The sequence below is a fragment of the Ranitomeya variabilis genome, chromosome 4 (assembly GCF_051348905.1).
Source record: "Ranitomeya variabilis isolate aRanVar5 chromosome 4, aRanVar5.hap1, whole genome shotgun sequence".
Classification (NCBI taxonomy): domain Eukaryota; kingdom Metazoa; phylum Chordata; class Amphibia; order Anura; family Dendrobatidae; genus Ranitomeya; species Ranitomeya variabilis.
In genome coordinates this window covers 577,929,603-577,952,758 of record NC_135235.1, presented here as the reverse complement: position 1 = coordinate 577,952,758, position 23,156 = coordinate 577,929,603, and the positions used below count along the sequence as shown (strand labels likewise).

Below are 23,156 nucleotides of genomic sequence, written 5' to 3'. Positions count from 1 at the left end.
ACCTCTCCGACGCAGCCTGGACCTCACCGAGGGAACCAGCAGCGTTGTTTGCTTAAAATGCGCGCTTTTCCTTCCTTCCGTGACGTCACGGCTTCTGATTGGTCGCGTGCCGCCCATGTGGCCGCGACGCGACCAATCACAGCAAGCCGTGACGTAATTTTCAGGTCCTTCTAGGCATTCAGTATTTTAAAATTACGTTCCGGCTTTGTGATTGGTCGCGTCGCAGTCACATGGGCGACGCGACCAATCACAAGCCGTGACGTCACGGGAGGCAGGAGACGCGCGCATTTTAAAATGAGCGCGTGTCCAGCCTCCTGTGACAAAAATAGATCAATGGCCACCTTCGTCTGTGCTAAAAACTAAGGAAATGTGAAATATGTGAAATGTGAATAGCATACTGGCTTATGAACTTTATGAACAAACACATGAGATTTTTAGCACAAGATTTGCAAACGTTGTGAGCCCATTCACCAAAACGTCCAGGTAATCTCAGATCGAATGGGTAACTACACTGACTGCCTGGTGTGAACACTTACCTATGGTATCTGAGCTGAATGCCTAATGTGAACACTTACCTATGGCTAATAACAGGATAAAGCCTACTTATATAGGAGGCTCAGAACCAACTGTGTTGAGATGTAATTAAAACCTGGAGAAGGGCGGGACGTTCAAGTCAGAAAATAGTATATAGTAAAATAGATCAACTGACCAAATCTTGTGCTAAAAATCTCATGTGTTTGTTCATAAAGTTCATAAGCCAGTATGCTATTCACATTTCACATATTTCACATTTCCTTAGTTTTTAGCACAGACGAAGGTGGCCATTGATCTATTTTTGTATTTGACTTTTTTTGGCTACAAATTATTTATATACATATATATATATATATATATATACATACACTCACTGGCCACTTTATTAGGTACACTTGTCCAACTTCTTGTTAACACTTAATTTCTAATCAGCCAATCACATGGCGGCAACTCAGTGCATTTAGGCATGTAGACATGGTCAAGACAATCTCCTGCAGTTCAAACCGAGCATCAGTATGGGGAAGAAAGGTGATTTGAGTGCCTTTGAACGTGGCATGGTTGTTGGTGCCAGAAGGGCTGGTCTGAGTATTTCAGAAACTGCTGATCTACTGGGATTTTCACGCACAACCATCTCTAGGGTTTACAGAGAATGGTCCGAAAAAGAAAAAAAATCCAGTGAGCGGCAGTTCTGTGGATCGGAAATGCCTTGTTGATGCCAGAGGTCAGAGGAGAATGGGCAGACTGGTTCGAGCTCATAGAAAGGCAACAGTGACTCAAATCGCCACCCGTTACAATCAAGGTAGGCCTAAGAGCATCTCTGAACGCACAGTGCGTCGAACTTTGAGGCAGATGGGCTACAGCAGCAGAAGACCACACCGGGTACCACTCCTTTCAGCTAAGAACAGGAAACTGAGGCTACAATTTGCACAAGCTCATCGAAATTGGACAGTAGAAGATTGGAAAAACGTTGCTTGGTCTGATGAGTCTCGATTTCTGCTGCAACATTCGGATGGTAGGGTCAGAATTTGGCGTAAACAACATGAAATCTTTGGGATGTGGTGGAACGGGAGATTCGCATCAGGGATGTGCAGCCGACAAATCTGCGGCAACTGTGTGATGCCATCATGTCAATATGGACCAAAATCTCTGAGGAATGCTTCCAGCACCTTGCTGAATCTATGCCACGAAGAATTGAGGCAGTTCTGAAGGCAAAAGGGGTCCAACCCGTTACTAGCATGGTGTACCTAATAAAGTGGCCAGTGAGTGTGTGTATATATATATATATATATATATATATATATATATATATATTGTTCGGTCAGTTGATCTACACTCACCGGCCACTTTATTAGGTACACCATGCTAGTAACGGGTTGGACCCCTTTTGCCTTCAGAACTGCCTCAATTCTTCGTGGCATAGATTCAACAAGGTGCTGGAAGCATTCCTCAGAGATTTTGGTCCATATTGACATGATGGCATCACACAGTTGCCGCAGATTTGTCGGCTGCACATCCCAAAGATGCTCCATACAAGGCAGGATGGATCCATGCTTTCATGTTTACGCCAAATTCTGACCCTACCATCCGAATGTCGCAGCAGAAATCAAGACTCATCAGACCAAGCAACGTTTTTCCAATCTTCTACTGTCCAATTTCGATGAGCTTGTGCAAATTGTAGCCTCAGTTTCCTGTTCTTAGCTGAAAGGAGTGGTACCCGGTGTGGTCTTCTGCTGCTGTAGCCCATCTGCCTCAAAGTTAGACGCACTGTGCGTTCAGAGATGCTCTTAGGCCTACCTTGGTTGTAACGGGTGGCGATTTGAGTCACTGTTGCCTTTCTATCAGCTCGAACCAGTCTGCCCATTCTCCTCTGACCTCTGGCATCAACAAGGCATTTCCGCCCACAGAACTGCCGCTCACTGGATTTTTTTTCTTTTTCGGACCATTCTCTGTAAACCCTAGAGATGGTTGTGCGTGAAAATCCCAGTAGATCAGCAGTTTCTGAAATACTCAGACCAGCCCTTCTGGCACCAACAACCATGCCACGTTCAAAGGCACTCAAATCACCTTTCTTCCCCATACTGATGCTCGGTTTGAACTGCAGGAGATTGTCTTGACCATGTCTACATGCCTAAATGCACTGAGTTGCCGCCATGTGATTGGCTGATTAGAAATTAAGTGTTAACAAGAAGTTGGACAGGTGTACCTAATAAAGTGGCCAGTGAGTGTATTTTACAGCCTCCCGTGACGTCACGGCTTGTGATTGGTCGCGTCGCCCATGTGACCGCGACGCGACCAATCACAAGCTAGAACGTAATTTTAAAATCCTGAAGGACCTGAAATTACGTCACGGCTTGCTGTGATTGGTTGCGTCGCGGCCACATGGGCGACGCGACCAATCACAAGCCGTGACGTCATGGGAGGCTGGACACGCGCGCATTTTAAAATGCGCGCGTCTCCTGCCTCCCGTGACGTCACGGCTTGTGATTGGTCGCGTCGCCCATGTGACCGCGACGCGACCAATCACAAAGCCGGAACGTAATTTTAAAATACTGAATGCCTAGAAGGACCTGAAAATTACGTCACGGCTTGCTGTGATTGGTCGCGTCGCGGCCACATGGGCGGCACGCGACCAATCAGAAGCCGTGACGTCACGGAAGGAAGGAAAAGCGCGCATTTTAAGCAAACAACGCTGCCGGTTCCCTCGGTGAGGTCCAGACTGCGTCAGAGAGGTGAGTATAGCAATATTTTTTATTTTAATTCTTTCTTTTACACATTAATGTTGTTTCGATACCGATACCCGATACCACAAAAGTATCGGATCTCGGTATCGGAATTCCGATACAGCAAATATCGGCCGATACCCGATACTTGCGGTATCGGAATGCTCAACACTAATCAGGATCCTTTCCTTAGTAAGTGCAGGATCATAGCGATTTTACAGGGCTGAGGTTTTACTTGCAGAGTAAAGTGGAGGATGTAAAGTTTTGTGCCTATGCGGATGATGTGTCAGTTGTGGTGTCTTCTAGAGATTACTGTGCTGCTCTGCAGCAGTAGTTTGCAGCCTTCACCAATGTAACTCCTCTTTGAACATGGAGAAGAGCGAGGTGCTGTGGCTGGGGAGTGCCCCTTCTCTGTGCCCTTCAGAACAGTTCAGGGTCAGATAAAAACTTTGGAAGTTGTGTTTGGTACTGTAGATGATGGGAAGTTGAACTGGGTGGAGAACCTGGCAGTGTGCGAGCAGAATATGCAGAGCTGGAAACATTGGAAGCTGACATATCTGGAGAAGATCCGCCTGCTGAAGACCTCCCTGCTCTCGCTCTTCTATATCAGTGGGATGTTCCCAGTGCCCAATACTTTACTCCCCAGACCTGCCAATGTCTTCTTTCACTTCTTGTGAGGTAACAGAGTGAATGTGGTTAGGAGAAACATTGTCTATCTCCCCATAAGGAGAATGGTCTCTCCATGCCCTGTTCGGAGCTCTTCTTTAATCTCTTGTTTCTTATGAAGAATTTTTCGTTTTGCAAGAATTCAGAGATGACGCCATGGCCTTGCTTGTTTAAGAGCCAGATCCATCAGTTTGTGTCTGTGTGGTTGGTAGAGGACCCCATCCAGAGGATCTCAGGAGGAATAAAGAATAATGTTTCTTGGTATGGTGTCCATGTAATAAGTAAGGTCATTAGGTAAAGGATCCTGTATGATATTGTCAAGCAGTTCAGAAGGAAGGAGCTGTATAAGAAAGTTCTGTCAACTCACTTAAGTGTCCAGGTACAACTGTAGGGCGCCCCAAGTATAGATGTAAAACAGGCTGCAAAAAACGTGCTAGATCCCAGCGTTCCCCCTCATATGAGAGATGTAGCGTGGCTGGCACTCCATGGTAAAATGTACATCAAAGATAATCTAAAGTGCAGGAAGATCCTGTCTTAGAAAAGAGTGCCCCCAGGGGTGGGATTCAGCCGGTACGACCCGGTACGGGGCAGCCGTTTACTAAAATTTCTATCTGCCAGCGTTCCGGTAATTGAAAATGCCATTTTCAATTACCGCGGAACGCTGGCAGATAGAAATTTTCAAAATGGTTACCACTGGCAGTGGCGTAGGAAGGGGGGGGCGGGCCGCCCCAGGCGGCACAATGCGGGGGGCGGCACAATACGGGGGGCGGGTCGCCGGCGGCGCAGAATTTACCTGTTCGCATCTCGGCTTCAGAAAAATGGCCGCCGCGATCTCCATCTGCGCATGCGCGGCATCCCGCGGCCATTTTCCTGAAGCCCCGGTCAGCAGAGCACTCCACCTGCGCACGCGCGGCCTCAGGAAGATGGCCGCCCCCACCGATAACCAGAGAGAGCAGGATCGCGGTCAGGTAAGCAGAACTTTTTTTTTTTTTATTAAGAGCGGCGATCGGGGGGGCCCAGGGCAGAAAGCTGGACACAGGGGGGCAGAAAGCTGGAAACAGGGGGTCAGAAAGCTGGACACAGGGGGTCAGAAAGCTGGACGCTGGGGCAGAACGATGGACGCTGGGGCAGAACGATGGACGCTGGGGCAGAACGCTGGACGCTGGGGCTGAAAGCTGGACGCTGGGGCTGAAAGCTGGACGCTGGGGCAGAAAGCTGGACACGGGGGCAGAACGCTGGACACAGGGGGGCAGAACGCTGGACACAGGGGGGCAGAACGCTGGACACAGGAGGGGGCAGAACGCTGGACACAGGAGGGCAGAACGCTGGACACAGGGGGGCAGAATGCTGGACACAGGGGGGCAGAACGCTGGACACAGGAGGGCAGAACGCTGGACACAGGGGGGCAGAACGCTGGACACAGGGGGGAAGAAAGCTGGACACGGGGGAAGAAAGCTGGACACAGGGGGGCAGAACGCTGGACACAGGGGGGCAGAACGCTGGACACGGGGGCAGAACGCTGGACACGGGGGGCAGAACGCTGGACACAGGGGGGCAGAACGCTGGACACAGGGGGGCAGAACGCTGGACACAGGGGGGGGCAGAACGCTGGACACAGGAGGGCAGAACGCTGGACACGGGGGCAGAACGCTGGACACAGGGGGGCAGAACGCTGGACACAGGAGGGCAGAACGCTGGACACAGGGGGGCAGAACGCTGGACACAGGAGGGGGCAGAATGCTGGACACAGGAGGGCAGAACGCTGGACACAGGGGGGCAGAACGCTGGACACAGGAGGGGGCAGAACGCTGGACACAGGAGGGCAGAACGCTGAACACAGGGGGGGCAGAACGGGGGTGATTGTGCGACCTGGGGGGTCCGATCGGCAGTGGGGGCCAGCTGATTGTGCGGCCCGGGGGGGGCGATCCAATCGGCAGTGGGGGCCAACTGCTGCGCTGGGGTCATGACTGTGGCCTCGGGGGTACGAACGATGACAGTGCATGTGCTGCCGTTGATGTTGGTGAATGTGCGGGGGGCCAGCTGCTGGGGTCGGTGAATGGGGGGGGGATGCAGAACAGTGGCAGAGGTTGCAGAAGATGATGGGTTAGGATGGGGGAAGGTGGAGGATCCTGAAAAGTGGAGCTGTGTATACGGGGAAATGTGTATGTATATAGGAGGGAGAAGCTGATGTGTATATGACACGATCGTGTTCATATAGACATCACAGTGCCCCTAACACTTTCTCTCTTATTTTTAGCTACCAGCTGAAGCTGCTGGCTAGAAACACAGTGGATGCCATGTTGACATCATGGAAGACTCCTCAAGGTTTGTTTGGTCTTTTACTATTGTATAGAGAAATGCAGAGCTGTAGTACACAACCCGTATAACACCCCTCTCCCATATACAGTATCAGCGCCCTGTTCTTTGGTGCTAGCATTCTTAGAATTATAAAATTGTAGAGTTGGAAGGGACCTCAAGGGCCATCGGGTCCAACCCCCTGCGAATGCAGGTTTACCTAAGGGCAGGCGCACACGGACGATTTTGCTGCGATTATACGGTGCGTATAATCGCAGCAAAGCAGCTGTCAAACCTGCCCTGCGAGCGGGTCTGAGAGTGCTGGAGCGCATACCTGCGCTCCTGTTCAAAGCCCGGAGTCGACCGCAAGTGTCCTGAACGGGATTCAAAGAGGCAGCATCGCGCTGCCTCTCTGAGTCCCGTTTAGGACACCTGCGGTCGGGGCGGGCTCTGTAACAGGAGCGCAGGTATGCGCTCCAGCACTCTCAGACCTGCTCGCAGGGCAGGTTTGACAGCTGCTTTGCTGCGATTATACGCACCGTATAATCGCAGCAAAATCGTCCGTGAGCGCCTGCCCTAAATCATCCCAACTATATGTTTATCCAGCTTCCGCTTGACGACTCCCATTGATGGAGAGCTCACCACCTCTCATGGCAGCCTGTTCCACTCTCTAACTACCCCCACTGTCAGAAAGTGTCTCCTAATGTCTTCTTTGAATGACTTTAATACCGTATGTCACAACGTATTCTTGTCATTAAGGGAGACAAACTGCTTCCGAAAATATGAATCGTGCCACTGGGCGTGGCTTATTAGTACGGGCGGGGTTATTGAAAATGGGCGTGGCCAAAATTCCGGCCGCCGCGACTTAGAGGACCTGTTGTTAAAAATTTGAATCCCACCCCTGAGTGCCCCCATATACTGGAGACGATGGAACATCTGTTGCAGTGTCATTTTGTAACAGTGGTGGGAGCTAATTGATTACTCCCTGATACTTAAGGGTTAAATATATCTTGATACATTTGTATGTGGTAAAGGTATAATATCCCCTGGGGCTGCAGTTAGCTGGGACAGGGCTAAGTGAAGTGGCCAGGCAACTTGGAGGGGGAACTAAGTGTTAGTGGCAGAGGAAGGAAGTGACAGTCAGCCAATGCGAGGGCAGTAGTGAGCTGGCTGCTAGGGCCAACGTGAGCCTAATATTTGGGGCAGTGGATTCAGTTTGTGAAGCTACAGGACAAGATGGACTCAGACTACATGGGGCGGAAGGTATTGCAATCCAAATAACTGCTAGTGGTGAGGAAGATCCCCAAGGGCTAGGAAAGCCAAAGAGGGGGATATGTCACCCATGCTGAGAACCAGGGCTGAAGTTGTATCAGGTAACTGTGGGAAGGATGACAACCCATTCGGCCTTATTCTTTGTACCTGCCTGTAACTACTGTACAGACTGCCATTCACAAAGTAAAAGTTTGGTTTTCATAAACCTTGTGTACCCTGGATAGATTGCTGCCCTGGTACCAGAAGACAGATTCCTGGAGTCAGAAGAGGCCTGCGGGCCAGAAGTGGTAGCACCTCATACACAGCAGCACACTGGGACTGAGACACACTTTGTCTGTAGGATGCCAGAGCAAGTGGGGACCAACGCTCGCCCACGACTACCTCGCTTGGGCATCTTACACTTTCAGTATGCAGGTACGGGAGTCTGTGTCCTTGTCCCTAAAGTTACCACGCCTAGTAGGACAGTCGTATGGTCAGCTGCTGTACTGAAACTTCCAACCTGAGCTCAGGATATACAACAGAAGTTCTCTGTATATAATAAATGTGGTGACCATCTATCATCTGTGGTGTGCACGGTGCTGCCTGCTCATCAATAAGGAAGTCCTGTCCTGTGATATTGTCAGGTATACGATCTTAGAAAGTCTTAAGTCTACATAAAAGAAGGATATGAAGCGTAACCCAGGTAACGTGACCTGGAGGAACATTCATGTATCGGGATTTGTCAATGTTTTCTAATGTTATTGTGTAAGTGATGTAACAGCATAATATTTATTTACATAAATATTTATTACTTTGTGATTTTAATCTAAATATTTTGTAATATTTGGTTGTTAGTTTTTAAATAAAAAGATCATTACAGTAGTTATATTCTTGTACTTAGAGGGCAGTATTATAGTACTGTAGTTACAGTTGTGCTCAAAAGTTTACATAAGCCCCCAGAATGTTTGCTTTTTTTCAGAGAATATGATTGATAACACCAAAACTTTTCCTCTACTCATGGTTAGTGATTGGGTGAAGCCATTTATTGTCAAACTACTGTGTTTTCTCTTTTTAAATCATAATGACAACCCAAAGCATCCAAATATAATATTTGGCTGCCTTATACTATATGAGGGCTGCAATATACCATATGGGGGACACATTAAATTCTATGTGGGGGGCTTCATTTTATTCTATGGGGGCTGCATTATACTGAATGAGGGTGGCTGCATTATATTCTATGTATATGAGGGGGCTGCCTTATAATCTATGGAGTGGCTGCATTATAATCTATGGGGTGGCTGCATGATACTCAGAGGGGGACTGCATTATACTATATAGGGGCTGCATTATATTCTATGGAAAGGCTGCATTATAATCTGAGGGGGCTACATTAAACTTTATGAGGGGGGCTGCATTATACTATATGGGGGCTGCGTTATAGTCTATGGTGGGCTGCATTATACTCTGGGGGGCTACATTATACTTTATGAGGGGGGCTGCATTATACTATATGGGGGCTGCGTTATATTCTATGGTGGGCTGCATTATTCTCTGAGGGGCTGCTTTATATTCTAGGATGGTACTATCATCAACATGTTAGAGCATGTTAGGTTAGGCTATGGGTTGAACTAGATGGACTTAAAGTCTTCCTTCAACCTTAATAACTATGTAACTATATTATATTCTATGAGGGGGATGCATTATATTCTATGAGGGGCATTATACTCTATGGGGTGACTTTATTTTACTGTTAAGAGTGGCTGCATTTTATACAATGGGGTGGCTGAATTTTACGCTATGGGGTGGCTGCATTATACTGTATTGAGGAATATAGGATGCACTATACTATATAGGGGCTGCATTCTACTATATAAGACTTTGGGCAGTGCATTATCCTACATGTACAATATGGGACCTGCATTATACTGTATTGAGGACTATGGGGAGCGCATTATACTATATGAAGAACTATGCATTTTTTATGGGGAGTGCATTGTACTACATGGAGGACTATGAGGAGCATATTATACTATATGAAAGACTGAGGGGTGTATTTTAATATATGGAGGACTATGGGTGCATTATACAATGGGGAGTGCATTGTACTACAAGGAGGACTATGGGAGTGCATTATACTATATGGAGGACTATGAGACATGTATTATACTTTAAGGAGGACTATGGGAAGTATATTATACTAAATGAAGGACTATGAGGAGTGTATTATACTATATGGAGGACTATATGGAGTGTATTATACTATATGGAGGACTATGGGGGGTGTATTATACTATATGGAGGACTATGGGGAATGTATCTACTATATTCAGGACTATGGAGGGTGTATTATACTATATTGAGGACTATGGGCAGTGTATTATACTATATGGAGGCCTATGGGGAGTGTATTATACTATAGGGAGTACTATGGAGGATATATTATACTATATGGAGGACTATGGGGAGTATATTATACTACTAGATCGTGGCCCGATTCTAACGCATCGGGTATTCTAGAATATGTATGTCCCCGTAGTATATGGACAATGATGATTCCGACTGTGCCCGTCGCTGATTGGTTGAGGCAACCTTTTTGACATCATCATCGCCATGGCAACCATTATGACATCTACGTTGATACTGTGCCCGTCGCTGATTAGTCGAGGCAGCATGGCGACGATGATGTCATAAAGGTTGCCTCGACCAATCAGCGACGGGCAGTCTGCCGCGAATTCGCCTCGACCAATCAGCAACGGGCACAGTATCGACGTAGATGTCATAATGGTTGCCATGGCGACGATGATGTCATAAAGGTTGCCTCGACCAATCAGCGACGGGCACAGTCTGCCGCAAATTCTGGGATTAACATCATTGTCCATATACTACGGGGACATGCATAGCCTGGGCCTCGACCAATCAGCGAATGAATAAACGGGACAGACAGACAGAAAAACCCTTAGACAATTATATATATAGATGTGGAGGACTGTGGGGAATGTATTAAACTATATGGGGGACAATGGGGAGTATATTATACTATATGGAGGACTGTGGGGAATGTATTATACTATATGGAGTCTGTATGTTCTCCCCGTGTTTGCATGGGTTTCCTCCGGATTCTCTGGTTTCCTCCCACACTCCAAAGACATAGGGAATTTAGATTGTTAGTCCTATCGGAGACAGCAATGATAATGTGTGCAAACTGTAAAGCGCTGCGGAATATGTTAGCGCTATAAAAAAATAAAGATTATTAAGATTATATGGAGGACTATGGGGTGCATTATACTATAGGGAGTGCATTGTACTACATTGAAGACTATGGGGGTGCATTATACTATATGGAGGACTGTGTGAAGTGTATTATACTATGTGGAGGGCTATGGTGAGTGCATTATTCTATATTACGGACTATGGGGAGTGTATTATACTATAGGGAGTACTATGGATGATTTATTATACTATGTGGAGCTCTATAGGGAGTGTATTACACTATATGGAGGACTATGGGGAGTATATTATACTATATGGAGGACTATGTGGAATGTATTATAATATATGGAGGACTGAGGGGTATATTTTAATATATGGAGGACTATGGGGTGCATTATACTATATGGAGGACAATGGGGAGTGTATTATTCTATATGAAGGACTATGGAGAGTGTATTATATTATATATAGAGGACTATGGGGAGTGCATTATACTATATTGAGGACTATGGGCAGTGTATTATACTATATGGAGGCCTATGGGGAGTGTATTATACTATAGGGAGTACTATGGAGGATATATTATACTATGGAGAGTATATTATACTATGTGGAGGACTGTGGGGAATGTATTAAACTATATGGGGGACAATGGGGAGTATATTATACTATATGGAGGACTGTAGGGAATGTATTATACTATATGGAGTCTGTATGTTCTCCCCGTGTTTGCATGGGTTTCCTCCGGATTCTCTGGTTTCCTCCCACACTCCAAAGACATAGGGAATTTAGATTGTTAGTCCCATCGGAGACAGCAATGATAATGTGTGCAAACTGTAAAGCGCTGTGGAATATGTTAGCGCTATAAAAAAATAAAGATTATTAAGATTATATGGAGGACTATGGGGTGCATAATACTATAGGGAGTGCATTGTACTACATTGAGGACTATGGGGGTGCATTATACTATATGGAGGACTATGTGAAGTGTATTATACTATGTGGAGGGCTATGGTGAGTGCATTATTCTATATTACGGACTATGGGGAGTGTATTATACTATAGGGAGTACTATGGATGATTTATTATACTATGTGGAGCTCTATAGGGAGTGTATTACACTATATGGAGGACTATGGGGAGTCTATTATACTATATGGAGGACTATGTGGAATGTATTATAATATATGGAGGACTGAGGGGTATATTTTAATATATGGAGGACTATGGGGTGCATTTGCTATATGGAGGACAATGGGCAGTGTATTATTCTATATGAAGGACTATGGAGAGTGTATTATATTATATATAGAGGACTATGGGGAGTGCATTATACTATATGAGGACTATGGTGAGTGCATTATACTATATGAAGGACTGCGGGGAGTGTATTATACTATATGGAGGACTATGGTGAGTGTATTATACTATATGGAGGACTATGGGGAGTGTATTATACTAAGCAAGCAAAATGCTGCCTATTTATAAAGTGATTGGATTGGTTATGCTAGAACAAAAATCATTCTCAGCCGCACATAGCCCGGTAAAAAGTGCAGATATGCTGCTGAAAACATGATACTGTATGGGGACTGATTGATCTTCTAGTGATTATTCTGTCCCTGTCATTGTTCCTCAGCTAGTGTAAAGAGGCCGGGAAACTAGCATAGAACCACTTCAAAATTGTCGATCACACTCATTTAGAAGCCTAAAATCTGTGCATGTAAACACAACCAAAATGTTTCTGTGTGATGATGCAATAGGTTAACATTTGGGTCATCATTTTAAACTTTTGCCCACGGCTCCACTTTGCCTAAAACTGGCCCTGTTCACAGGTGAAGTGTACCTCCGATAAAAATTACAGACCTCGCCATTCTTTGTATGTGGGAATACCTGCAAGATCGGCAGTGTGTCAAATAGTTATTTCCCCACTGCATGGATCAGGCCTGATATGTTCTGTGCTTGGTACCATTTTGGACACTGACCATTGTGTCTACTATTCTTTATTCATTTGACTTGTGCAGTAATATCAATGAACCTATCTTTGATGCTAACATATGTACTGGACTGTGTAGTTGCTAAAACACTCTTTGTAGTTGTCCTGCTTTTATTGTATCACTCTGTTTACTACATGCGTAAGTTAAATAAAGTATAAATTTTAACTATAAAAATTCATTTTATTCTTTTCTGTGTAAAGCCGATGTGGGCTCAGCTTTTCTCAACTGAACAACAATGATTGTATAATGGCTGAATTGGCCGTTTGATAAAATGTACCCAGTGAACATATTTTACTTAGCTACACTGAGCCCTGTATCTAATCCCATCATGTAATACACTACACTGGGCCCTGTATCTAATCCCATCGTGTAATACACTACACTGGGCCCTGTATCTAATCCCATCGTGTAATACACTACACTGGGCCCTGTATCTAATCCCATCGTGTAATACACTACACTGGGCCCTGTATCTAATCCCATCATGTGATACTGGAGCATCCGCCAGGACCGTGGGTACTCGGGCCGGGTCCGATGGTTCTTCAGGGGGTTGTCACGGCAGCAGTGACCCAGTCCGTGGTCCTGGGCGTCCAATAAAAGTCAATTAAAGGGGAATAAAGTTTATAAGGGATTAGTTCTTGACGCCACCCGTGGTGCTCGGCAATAGGGAAATGGGCGACGCTGCGGTTCAGGTCCACTGGGGCAGATGGTGACGCAGCAGAGATATTTCAGCTCTCCACGGGTAGAGCTAGGCCCCAGGGCAGTTAAAGAGTTAAAGTTAATGATGGTGAGTGTTGTGATGCAGGGCAGGGGACGCAGTAAAAATTCAGAGAACACAGCAGGGTGCAGTTTCCACACGTTTACTCACAGTTCTTATATGCAGTCCCCAGGCAGGTGCTGTGTCCTCCGGGTCTGTGGTCCTGCCAGCTGAGGTAAATTGGGGTTCACTTTACCGAGACCCCCTTTCTTATGTGCCTTCCCTGGCCGTCTCTCTGCGCTGGCTTTGCCCACCTGCCCTGCACCTCATACACAGTGTCCCAAGTCAGCAGCCTCAGATCTTGTCAGGCGACGTCCTCCTGGTGTCCTTGATCCTATGTGGCTACCTTTTTGGCGAATGTGTGTGGCTGTGACTGACTGTGGCACGTGTTATGAAACCTTGTGCCTTTTTCTCTAGGAAGTTTTCGCCTGCCGAGCGAAATTATGATGTGGGCAATCGGGAGTTGTTGGCCATGAAATGGGCATTTGAGGAGTGGCGTCATTGGCTCGAGGGTGCTAAGCATCGTGTGGTGGTCTTGACTGATCACAAAAATCTGATGTATCTCGAGTCTGCTAAACGCCTTAATCCGAGACAGGCCCGCTGGTCATTGTTTTTCTCCCGCTTTGATTTTGTTGTCTCGTATTTACCTGGTTCAAAGAATGTGAAGGCCGATGCTCTTTCTAGGAGCTTTGTGCCTGATGCTCCTGGAGTCGCTGATCCTGTTGGTATTCTTAAAGATAAAGTTTTGGAACAAGCTGGACAAAAATACAAAACCAAAACAAATAGCAAAAAGCAAAAGGCAGACTTAGCTGATATAACTGGAACCAGGATCAGTAGACAAGAGCACAGCAGACTAGCTCTGATAACTACGCCGCCAGGCACCGAACCGAAGGCCCAGGGAGCCCACACAGCAACACCCCCAACCAACGACCCAGGCGCGGACAAAAGGAACGACAGAAAAACCAGAGTCAAAAAACCAGTAACCACTAGAGGGAGCAAAAAGCAAATTCACAACAGGCACGTACAGCTACCACAGCCTCCGGCTTGCTAGCTGAGCCTTGTAGTTCTTCATTAGTCTGGGGCCGGTTCCCCCACTGCGACCTGGTACTTTTGCCCGATGATGGTCGGTGTGGATTCTGGCGCCCAGGGTGGAATCCTCACTTTCCTGGCCCCTAGGACCCCTTCTTTCCTTCTCTCAGACACTTCCTCTCACTCCTCTCTCCTCTCTCTGACTGACTAACTCCTCCCTCTAACTGTCACTCTCTTCACCCACACCCTCTACCTAGTTCCCCCTCCAGCCTGAGATGGGGCCCTCCCTCTATAGGGTCCGCCCAGATCCCCTGGCCTGGAGTGGTGTAGTGTTGGATTCTAGTGTGAGTCTCGGGTAGTGCCCCTCCTCATCCGAGAGCGGAGTACCACACCTGTGGCTGAGGTGCAGTACCTATGTGGTGACTGGACCTTCAGGGCCACCACAATACACTACACTGGACCCTGTATCTAATCATATCATGTGATACACTACCCTGGACCCTGTATCTAATCATATCATGTGATACACTACACTGGGGCCAGTGTCTATTACCATCTTGTGATACACTACAATGGTCCCTGTATCTAATCCCATTGTGTGATTATTATTATTATTATTATTATTATTTATTGTTATAGCGCCATTTATTCCATGGCGCTTTACATGTGAGGAGGGGTATACATAATAAAAACAAGTACAATAATCTTAAACAATACAAGTCATAACTGGTACAGGAGGAGTGAGGACCCTGCCCGCGAAGGCTCACAATCTACAAGGGATGGGTGAGGATACCGTAGGTGAGGATAGAGCTGGTCATGCAGCGGTTTTGTCGATCGATGGTTACTGCAGGTTGTAGGCTTGTCGGAAGAGGTGGGTCTTCAGGTTCTTTTTGAAGATTTCGATGGTAGGCGAGAGTCTGATGTGTTGTGGTAGAGGGTTCCAGAGTAGGGGTGATATGCGAGAGAAATCTTGTATGCGACAGTGCGATACACTGAACTGGGCCCTGTATCTAATCCTATTGTTTGATACACTACACTGGGCCCTATATCTAAACCCATTGTGTGATACACTACACTGGGGCCAGAATCTAATCCCATTGTGTGATACACTACACTGGGCCCCATACCTAATTCCATTGTGTGATACACCACACTGGGGTTAGTATCTAATCCCATCATGTGATATACTACATCGGGCCATGTATCTAATCCCATTGTCACAGGGTTACCACGACAGAGAGGAGCCAGAAGACCGCAGAGTCTGCTCCTGCTCATGTGCCGAAAATAAGCACTTCACCTTTTTTAAATGTAAATTTCTTTTGGCAGTACAGGGGTTAATCGTCCATGTTGGGAGCTCTGGGAGTCTGAGTTCTCAGCTGAGCTCGGTTAGCCACTCCTATCCCTTATAAATAACCCATCGTCAGAGCTTGCTTATGCTGCATGGCTAGGAGGACTGTTGATTGGTGGTTATATGAGACTAGATGGAGGCATGATGCTATCGCATCGGGAGGGCGGTAATGTCAAGATGGGGCAGGCATACAGCGCTGTTGTTGCCTAATGGTATCCTGTGATAATCTAACAACTTTTGCATCAGGGGACTCATGTGCTTGACGCCTACACTTATATGCATTGTTTTTGTCCCAGCAATGCTGTTGCTCTTCAAGAGTCTCATTTGCCCTTTGATGTCTTCAACGTTGTGCCTTTGCTGCTTTCCTTTCATTGTCATTGGCGTACTTTTTAGGAGGAGCCATGTTGGCATTGATATTTGCTTTTTAAAGGGGTTTTCCCATCAACAAAAGTTAATTTTAAAAATTGTGACTGACCGTGTACCAAACATACCAAAGCTCCTTGGCAGGGGACAAAGGAAAAGACAATACTGGCATAACAGAGGACACATTTTATGAGGTAAAATATTTTTTGAAAACAGTCAGTGAAAAACTTTTCCTCACAAAATGAATCAACTGTGATCCCCGCTGTAATGTTTGTATTGTCTTTTGCTTCTTACCCTGTCAAGGAGATGTGGTCAGACACAGTTAATTTTTAAAATGAACTTTCGTTCGTGGGAAAACCCCTTTAATGTGATCGGCTTCCTCTGCCTGTAGACACGTCACGCCTCTGCCACCAGGATCAGCCAAATGATTCACTGCACCTGCGCGTAATTCGCACAGGCGCAGTAAATCAGACCGCCACCATCTTTGTGCACATAGTGGCGGTCACATTAAAACTACGCATGCACTCCTCCTGTACAAAGATGGCGGCAGTCAGTGAATCATTCGGCTGATCTCAGTGACGGCGGCATGTTCGCGACGGTGTTCCGCTGGTGGTGCGTGAGTGTGGGTGAGTGTGTGTGTATGAGTGTGTGTGTGTGGTGTGTACAGCGTATAGAGTATGTGTGTGTGTGTGGTACGATGGTATTCCGCTGGTGGTACCGTGTAATAGGTGGGTACCAGCAGCAGTTTCCATATTGAGGCACCCATCACTTGGGTGTCCCAATATGGCGGTCGGTGAACTCCACTTGGAATTCTGGGATACAGTGACATCTGGACAGAACAGGAAATGAAAACACTACAAGGCAATTATATAAATAGATGGAGTTTAGTGTATTTATCTGTGACTGTTGCTTGGGTTTGTAAGTGTGGACCCTACACTGGGCCCTATATCTAATCCCATCGTGTGATACACTACACTGGGCCCTGTATCTAATCCCATTGTGTGATACACTACACTGGGCCCTGTATCTAATCCCATCATGTAATACACTACACTGGGCCCTATATCTAATCCCATTGTGTGATACACTACACTGGGTCCTATATTGAATCCCATCGTGTGATACACTACACTGGGCCCTGTATCTAATCCCATTGTGTGATACACTACACTGGGCCCTGTATCTAATCCCATTGTGTGATACACTACACTGGGCCCTATATCTAATCCCATTGTGTGATACACTACACTGGGCGCTATATCTAATCCCATTGTGTGATACACTACACTGGGCCCTATATTGAATCCCATCGTGTGATACACTACACTACACTGGGCCATGTATCTAATCCCATTGTGTGATACACTGCACTGGGTCCTGTATCTAATCCCATTGTGTGATACACTGCGCTGGGCCCTATATCTAATCCCATTGTGTGATACACTACACTGGGCCCTATATCTAATCCCATTGTGTGATACACTACACTGGGCCCTGTATCTAATCCCATCATGTGATAGACTACACTGGGCCCTGTATCTAATCCCATCATGTGATAGACTACACTGGGCCCTGTATCTAATCCTATTGTGTGATACACTACACTGGGCCCTGTATCTAATCCTATTGTGTGATACACTACACTGTGCCCTGTATCTAATCCCATCATGTGATACACTACACTGGACCCTGTATCTAATCCCATCATGTGATAGACTACACTGGGCCCTGTATCTAATCCCATCATGTGATGCACTACACTGGGCCCTGTATCTAATCCCATTGTGTGATACACTACACTGGGCCCTGTATCTAATCCCATCATGTGATACACTGCACTGGACCCTATATCTAATCCCATCATGTGATACACTACACTGGGCCCTATATCTAATCTCATCATGTGATACACTACACTGGGCCCTGTATCTAATCCCATTGTGTGATACACTACACTGGGCCCTGTATCTAATCCCATCATGTGATACACTACACTGGACCCTATATCTAATCCCATCATGTGATACACTACACTGGGCCCTGTATCTAACCGCATCATGTAATACACTACACTGGACCCTGTATCTAATCCCATCATGTGATACACTACACTGGACCCTGTATCTAATCCCATCATGTGATACACTACACTGGACCCTGTATCTAATCCCATCATGTAATACACTACACTGGGCCCTGTATCTAATCCCATCATGTGATACACTACACTGGGCCCTGTATCTAATCCCATCATGTGATACACTACACTGGACCCTGTATCTAATCCCATCATGTGATACACTACACTGGGCCCTGTATCTAATCCTAGTGTGCATTACACTCCGCGTATCTAACCCCAGCGTGTAATACAGAGAGCAGCACCAACTAACAGCCGTCCTCGGTGACACTATAGACATGTCAGTATCACTCTGCAATCACCACAAAATGGCTCCGCACTGTGATCCCAAACTTCATCCCCTTATCCTTTTGCTAACACCCAGAAGGGGAGGGGAGGAGTGACATCACACATGTGAGCAGGTCCCGCCCACTTTTACTGCAGTCGTAATCTGAGCTACTTGTACATTAGGTTTTCATGGCAAATTTCAGCAGCAGCAGCAGCTCCCCCTATTGTTTCAAAGAGGAAAATATCAGACCTTTTAAAATTATTTTTCACATTTTTCTCCATTAAAAATAAATATTCATATTAAAAAATATATAAAAAGTGTATATTCTTTCAATTGGTGAAAATATTTTTTTCCATGGCACCTTCCATCTAATGAGTCGGGTCCCTAATGTTCTGATATGATATTTAATGAAATTGAAACCTCTCTGTATGGAAAAGTAAAGCTATGCCCCCCTGATTATCTCCACTCCTATTATAAGCAGAATTACAGCACACATATGAAATACTCTGCAGAGAAAGAAATAACAGCAGCATGTACCTTTAAATTCTGTGTGTTCCATGACACTGGTCAGCAGCCAATAGGATCGCTGCATTTGAATTTGAAGATAAAGCAAACTGTCAATCATCCTCAGTCTGTTACAGGACAGTGAGCGGTGAAGATGAATGTTGGTGAGTTGCTCCCATCCCATCATCTGCTGTAACTGACACTGATTTATCTCATCCCCCTGAAGATTTATTCTTGTTATCTGGAATCCGCTGATGATTTTATCATTTCACCTAAAGTAGGAGAGAAACGAGCAGAGTTGACAAATCTGCCACAACGGCAGTTATCACCCTCCACTAGGGGGAGCTATCTGCATAATATATATATACTGGTGCACTGTGCTCCCCCTACTGGCTGCAGGAAAGCAGAGTTTTATCTTTAGGTTTCACAGGACACTCTGCCGCCAGTATTAGTTATTGGGGGACATTTTTATGCCACTAATGTTAATGGGATTAGTGTTCTGGAACTGTTAATGGGGGTCCGGCTTTATGTGCTGGTAATGAAGCCTATTTGGGTGTCATTGTTTAGGGCTTACCTGTACTTATGGGCATGAAGAGCACAGGAATACCTGTATGCCATGTACCTTTACTTACAGGGCACCAGTACAATCCAGTGCACCTTATGTGCTGTATGTGGTGTTACCTATACTGGGGCCTCTGCTGTCAGGAGACTGTACAAGCACCCAGTAAAGGCTATGCTCCACGGGGTCATATTACCTGCAGGTATGAGTGTAATGGGGGTCCGATACCGGGGGGACGTTCACTATGAATGTGTGAGGAAGCTGCAGTGTTTGTGTCTTTATTAGATCTGTGACTAAATCTTTTTTGGATTCCCAGATTTTTCTATGGCTACTACAGGAGAAGATGAATACAGGATGGCAGCGAGCCGCGGATCTCTGGGGGTCAGCAGCTTCATTATAACCGGACCCCTTGTCCTATTCTCCACCCCTGAGGAGTGATAAGCGGACACTGACTGGATTCTGTTTTCTTTAGGACTTCTACCTCCGCCAGGAATGTGTCTTCGGACCTGGATACTTCTCATGTGAGATTATTAATTAAATAAAAGTATTCCCAGTTAATCTGAAAATATGATTCCCTTCCTTTTATCCAGCATTTGATAATCCAGAACGTTTATTAGTCCAGCACAGAATTGCTTCACAATGTAGAGTGAGCAGGAAATAGTTTTCAATAGTAGATTGTATGCTCTTCTGTCCCGGAATCATTCAGAATCTGTCAGGTCACATTGATGTTGGGTTTAAGGATCTTCCTGTAATGTTAATGATTTGATTCCTCTGGACATTGTGTGATTGATCCCTTATCTGCTTGTGTTTTCTTTCCAGCTTATCCCTGCACAAAGGAGGAAAGAGAACAACAACTTCTGATCTACTGCACCAGATTCCTGCCATCACCGATCTTCAAGATGGAGGTCACTGATCGTACCGCATATTATGTCGCCCATGTTCTGTCCATAGATGGAAAGGAACATCTCAGTAGACAAGTGACTGGATCTATTCTTTCCTTAGCGCCTCATGCCGACCAACCGAGAAGCTCAGAAGAAATATCTGCCATTTCCTTTGGATGACGAAAAACCAGAGCCGACATCAATGCCAGAGGAACCGAAAGAAGAGGAGATGGAGATGCCCAAGGACGCAATGAAATATCGGGATATTAAAGTGTTTGATGAAGATGAGGCAGAAGACATGGAGGAGACAGAAGAAGAAGATGAGAAGGCATCAGAAGTGAAAAAAGAAGTTGTGCAGGAGAACAGCAACTCCACAAGAAGAGTTCAGAAGCAGCCGGCACGAAGACAGAAGATCCGCCAGCAGTCCATCCTCCAATACGTTACCACCAACCTCAGAGGAAGGAGGAATATCATCTGGACCATCCTCCTCAAAGCAATGAGGCGCTGATGGACGTCTGAAGCTGAGTAACATCGACAGCTTCAAATCTAATATTAATAAAAATAATTTGCATAAAATATTAGATTAATACAGCTTAAAAATGTAGTAAAAACATTATAAACATTTTTAGAATATTAGGAGTAGTAATATAGTGTGTAATATTCTAATAAGAGCAATAACTATAATATTAATTGTATAATAATGATAGAAACCTATAAATAACAGCAGCAGGTTTGATCCAGGGTTTTTTGGACTGATCGCCTTTTCTCGGGGTCAAGAAGGAATTTTCCCCCTGAGACACTAATTGGCTGAATGTGTCCAGGGGTTTTTGCCTTCTTCTGGAGCAACAGCTTTAGGAGTAAGGACCTAGGTATTAGGACGGTTATAGTAGAATTAGCACTAGTGGAATAATAATATAATATAGTATAAAGTGTAATATTAGTGATAATAAAACTGTAATAATTTAATTAGTAAAGTAATAATATTATGTTATAATATTAAAAATACAATATTAATAATATTTATTAAAATCTGAATAGGTATTAGGGGATTTGATCCAGGGTTTTAGGACTGATCGCCTTTTCTCGGGGTCAAGAAGGAATTTTCCCCCTGAGACACTAATTGGCTGAATGTGTCCAGGGGTTTTTGCCTTCTTCTGGATCAACAGCTTTAGGAATAAGGACCTAGGTATTAGGAAGGCTAAAGTAGAATTAGCACTAGTGGAATAATAATATAATATAGTATGAAGTGTAATATTAGTGAAAATATAACAGTAATTATTTTCCCTAGTAAATTTTTTACATTATACCGTAATTTTAGAAATACGATATTAATAATATTTATTAAACTTTTAATAGGTATTAGGGCATTTGATCCAGGGTTCTAGGACTGATCGCCTTTTCCCAGGGTCAAGAAGGAATTTTTCCGCCGTAACACTAATTGGCCGAATGTGTCCTGCGGTTTTTGCCTTCTTCTGGATCAACATCTTTAGGAATCAGGATTTAATTTATAGTTTTACTAAAATATCAATACAAATGTTAGCAGTAATGATAAGAATAATCCGAAGATATCTAGAATAAAAAAATATTAACAGTAAAATATTAGTAATGTAACAATAATATCAGTAAAATAGCAGCAAATTAAATATAATATAAATAAAAGTAGTAATAATAATAATAATAATAATAATAATAATAAAACAGCATCTAGGGTAATGATTTTAATAATTAGTGCATAATTAATAGGTATTAGTGGATTTGATCCAGGGTTCTAGGACTGATCGCCTTTTCTCGGGGTCAAGAAGGAATTTTTCCCCTGTGACATGAATTGGCTGAGAGTGTCTAGGTTTTTTTTGCCTTCTTCTGGATCAATAGCATTAGGGATCTAATTAATAGTAAATAGAAAAATAATATAAATATTAGTAACAATAGTCATAATATGAGAAATAGTAATTTAGCAAAAGTAGAAATATTTGTAATAAATTGTGGTAGCAATAAAATAGCTATATACATTTTAATACTATAGCATTATTAGAAATAGTCTAATAATAGCATAGTATAGTATTCGGTATCAGCAGGTTTGATCCAGGGTCTTAGGACTGATCGCTTTTTCCCGGGGTCAAGAAGGAATTTTTCCCCTTGACACTAATTGGCGTAATGTGTCCAGGGGTTTTTGCCTTCTTCTGGATCAACAGCTTTAATTCTAGGGATCCCATAATATTAGAAGAATAATAAGTATAATAATATTGTAATAGTAATGAAAGGATTGTGCTAATGAGATTAAGAATAGTATAAGCACAATAAATAGGTTAGTCTGTTAGTGTAGGGCCCCATCTGATGAGGTCGCCTTGTCGTTGGCAGATGGGCTTGCACAATTTGATCAAAATGTGCACTAAGAACCTCAAATTTATAAGTATAAGTAAATAAAGAAGTAATAAAACAGCCCGTATCAAAAATCTAACTTTGTGTTGTCTCCTTTATTTTTCTGTAATAAAGAAAAACAGAAAATCCAACACATTTATACATTAGTATCTCTGTGTTGCAATCGTGTTAGGCTAAAATTGCAACGTAACACCATAAGAAATCATTATATTCTATCCTGCAAGAAGACGTACAATGCAAACCTATTGGCGGTTATTT

General features: G+C 44.6%; 1 protein-coding gene across 3 annotated transcripts in view; it reads left to right on the top strand.

Annotated features, from left to right (window-relative positions):
- Positions 1-22,845, top strand: part of LOC143769183 (uncharacterized) — an 87,706-nt gene extending 64,861 nt beyond the window's left edge. Inside the window, exons 4-9 of one of the 3 annotated variants that reach the window (XM_077257748.1) lie at positions 7,712-7,901; positions 19,955-20,019; positions 20,111-20,159; positions 20,458-20,543; positions 20,641-21,261; positions 21,579-22,845. In XM_077257748.1, coding sequence (XP_077113863.1) covers positions 7,712-7,901; positions 19,955-20,019; positions 20,111-20,159; positions 20,458-20,543; positions 20,641-21,027 — 777 coding nt within the window. In that variant the 3' untranslated portion in view covers positions 21,028-21,261; positions 21,579-22,845. Of the gene's footprint in view, positions 1-6,177; positions 6,246-7,711; positions 7,902-19,954; positions 20,020-20,110; positions 20,160-20,457; positions 20,544-20,640; positions 21,262-21,578 lie in introns of those variants that run through there. The other 2 variants (XM_077257749.1, XR_013214249.1) reach the window with 2 other exon arrangements.
- The last annotated feature ends 311 nt before the right edge of the window (positions 22,846-23,156 follow it).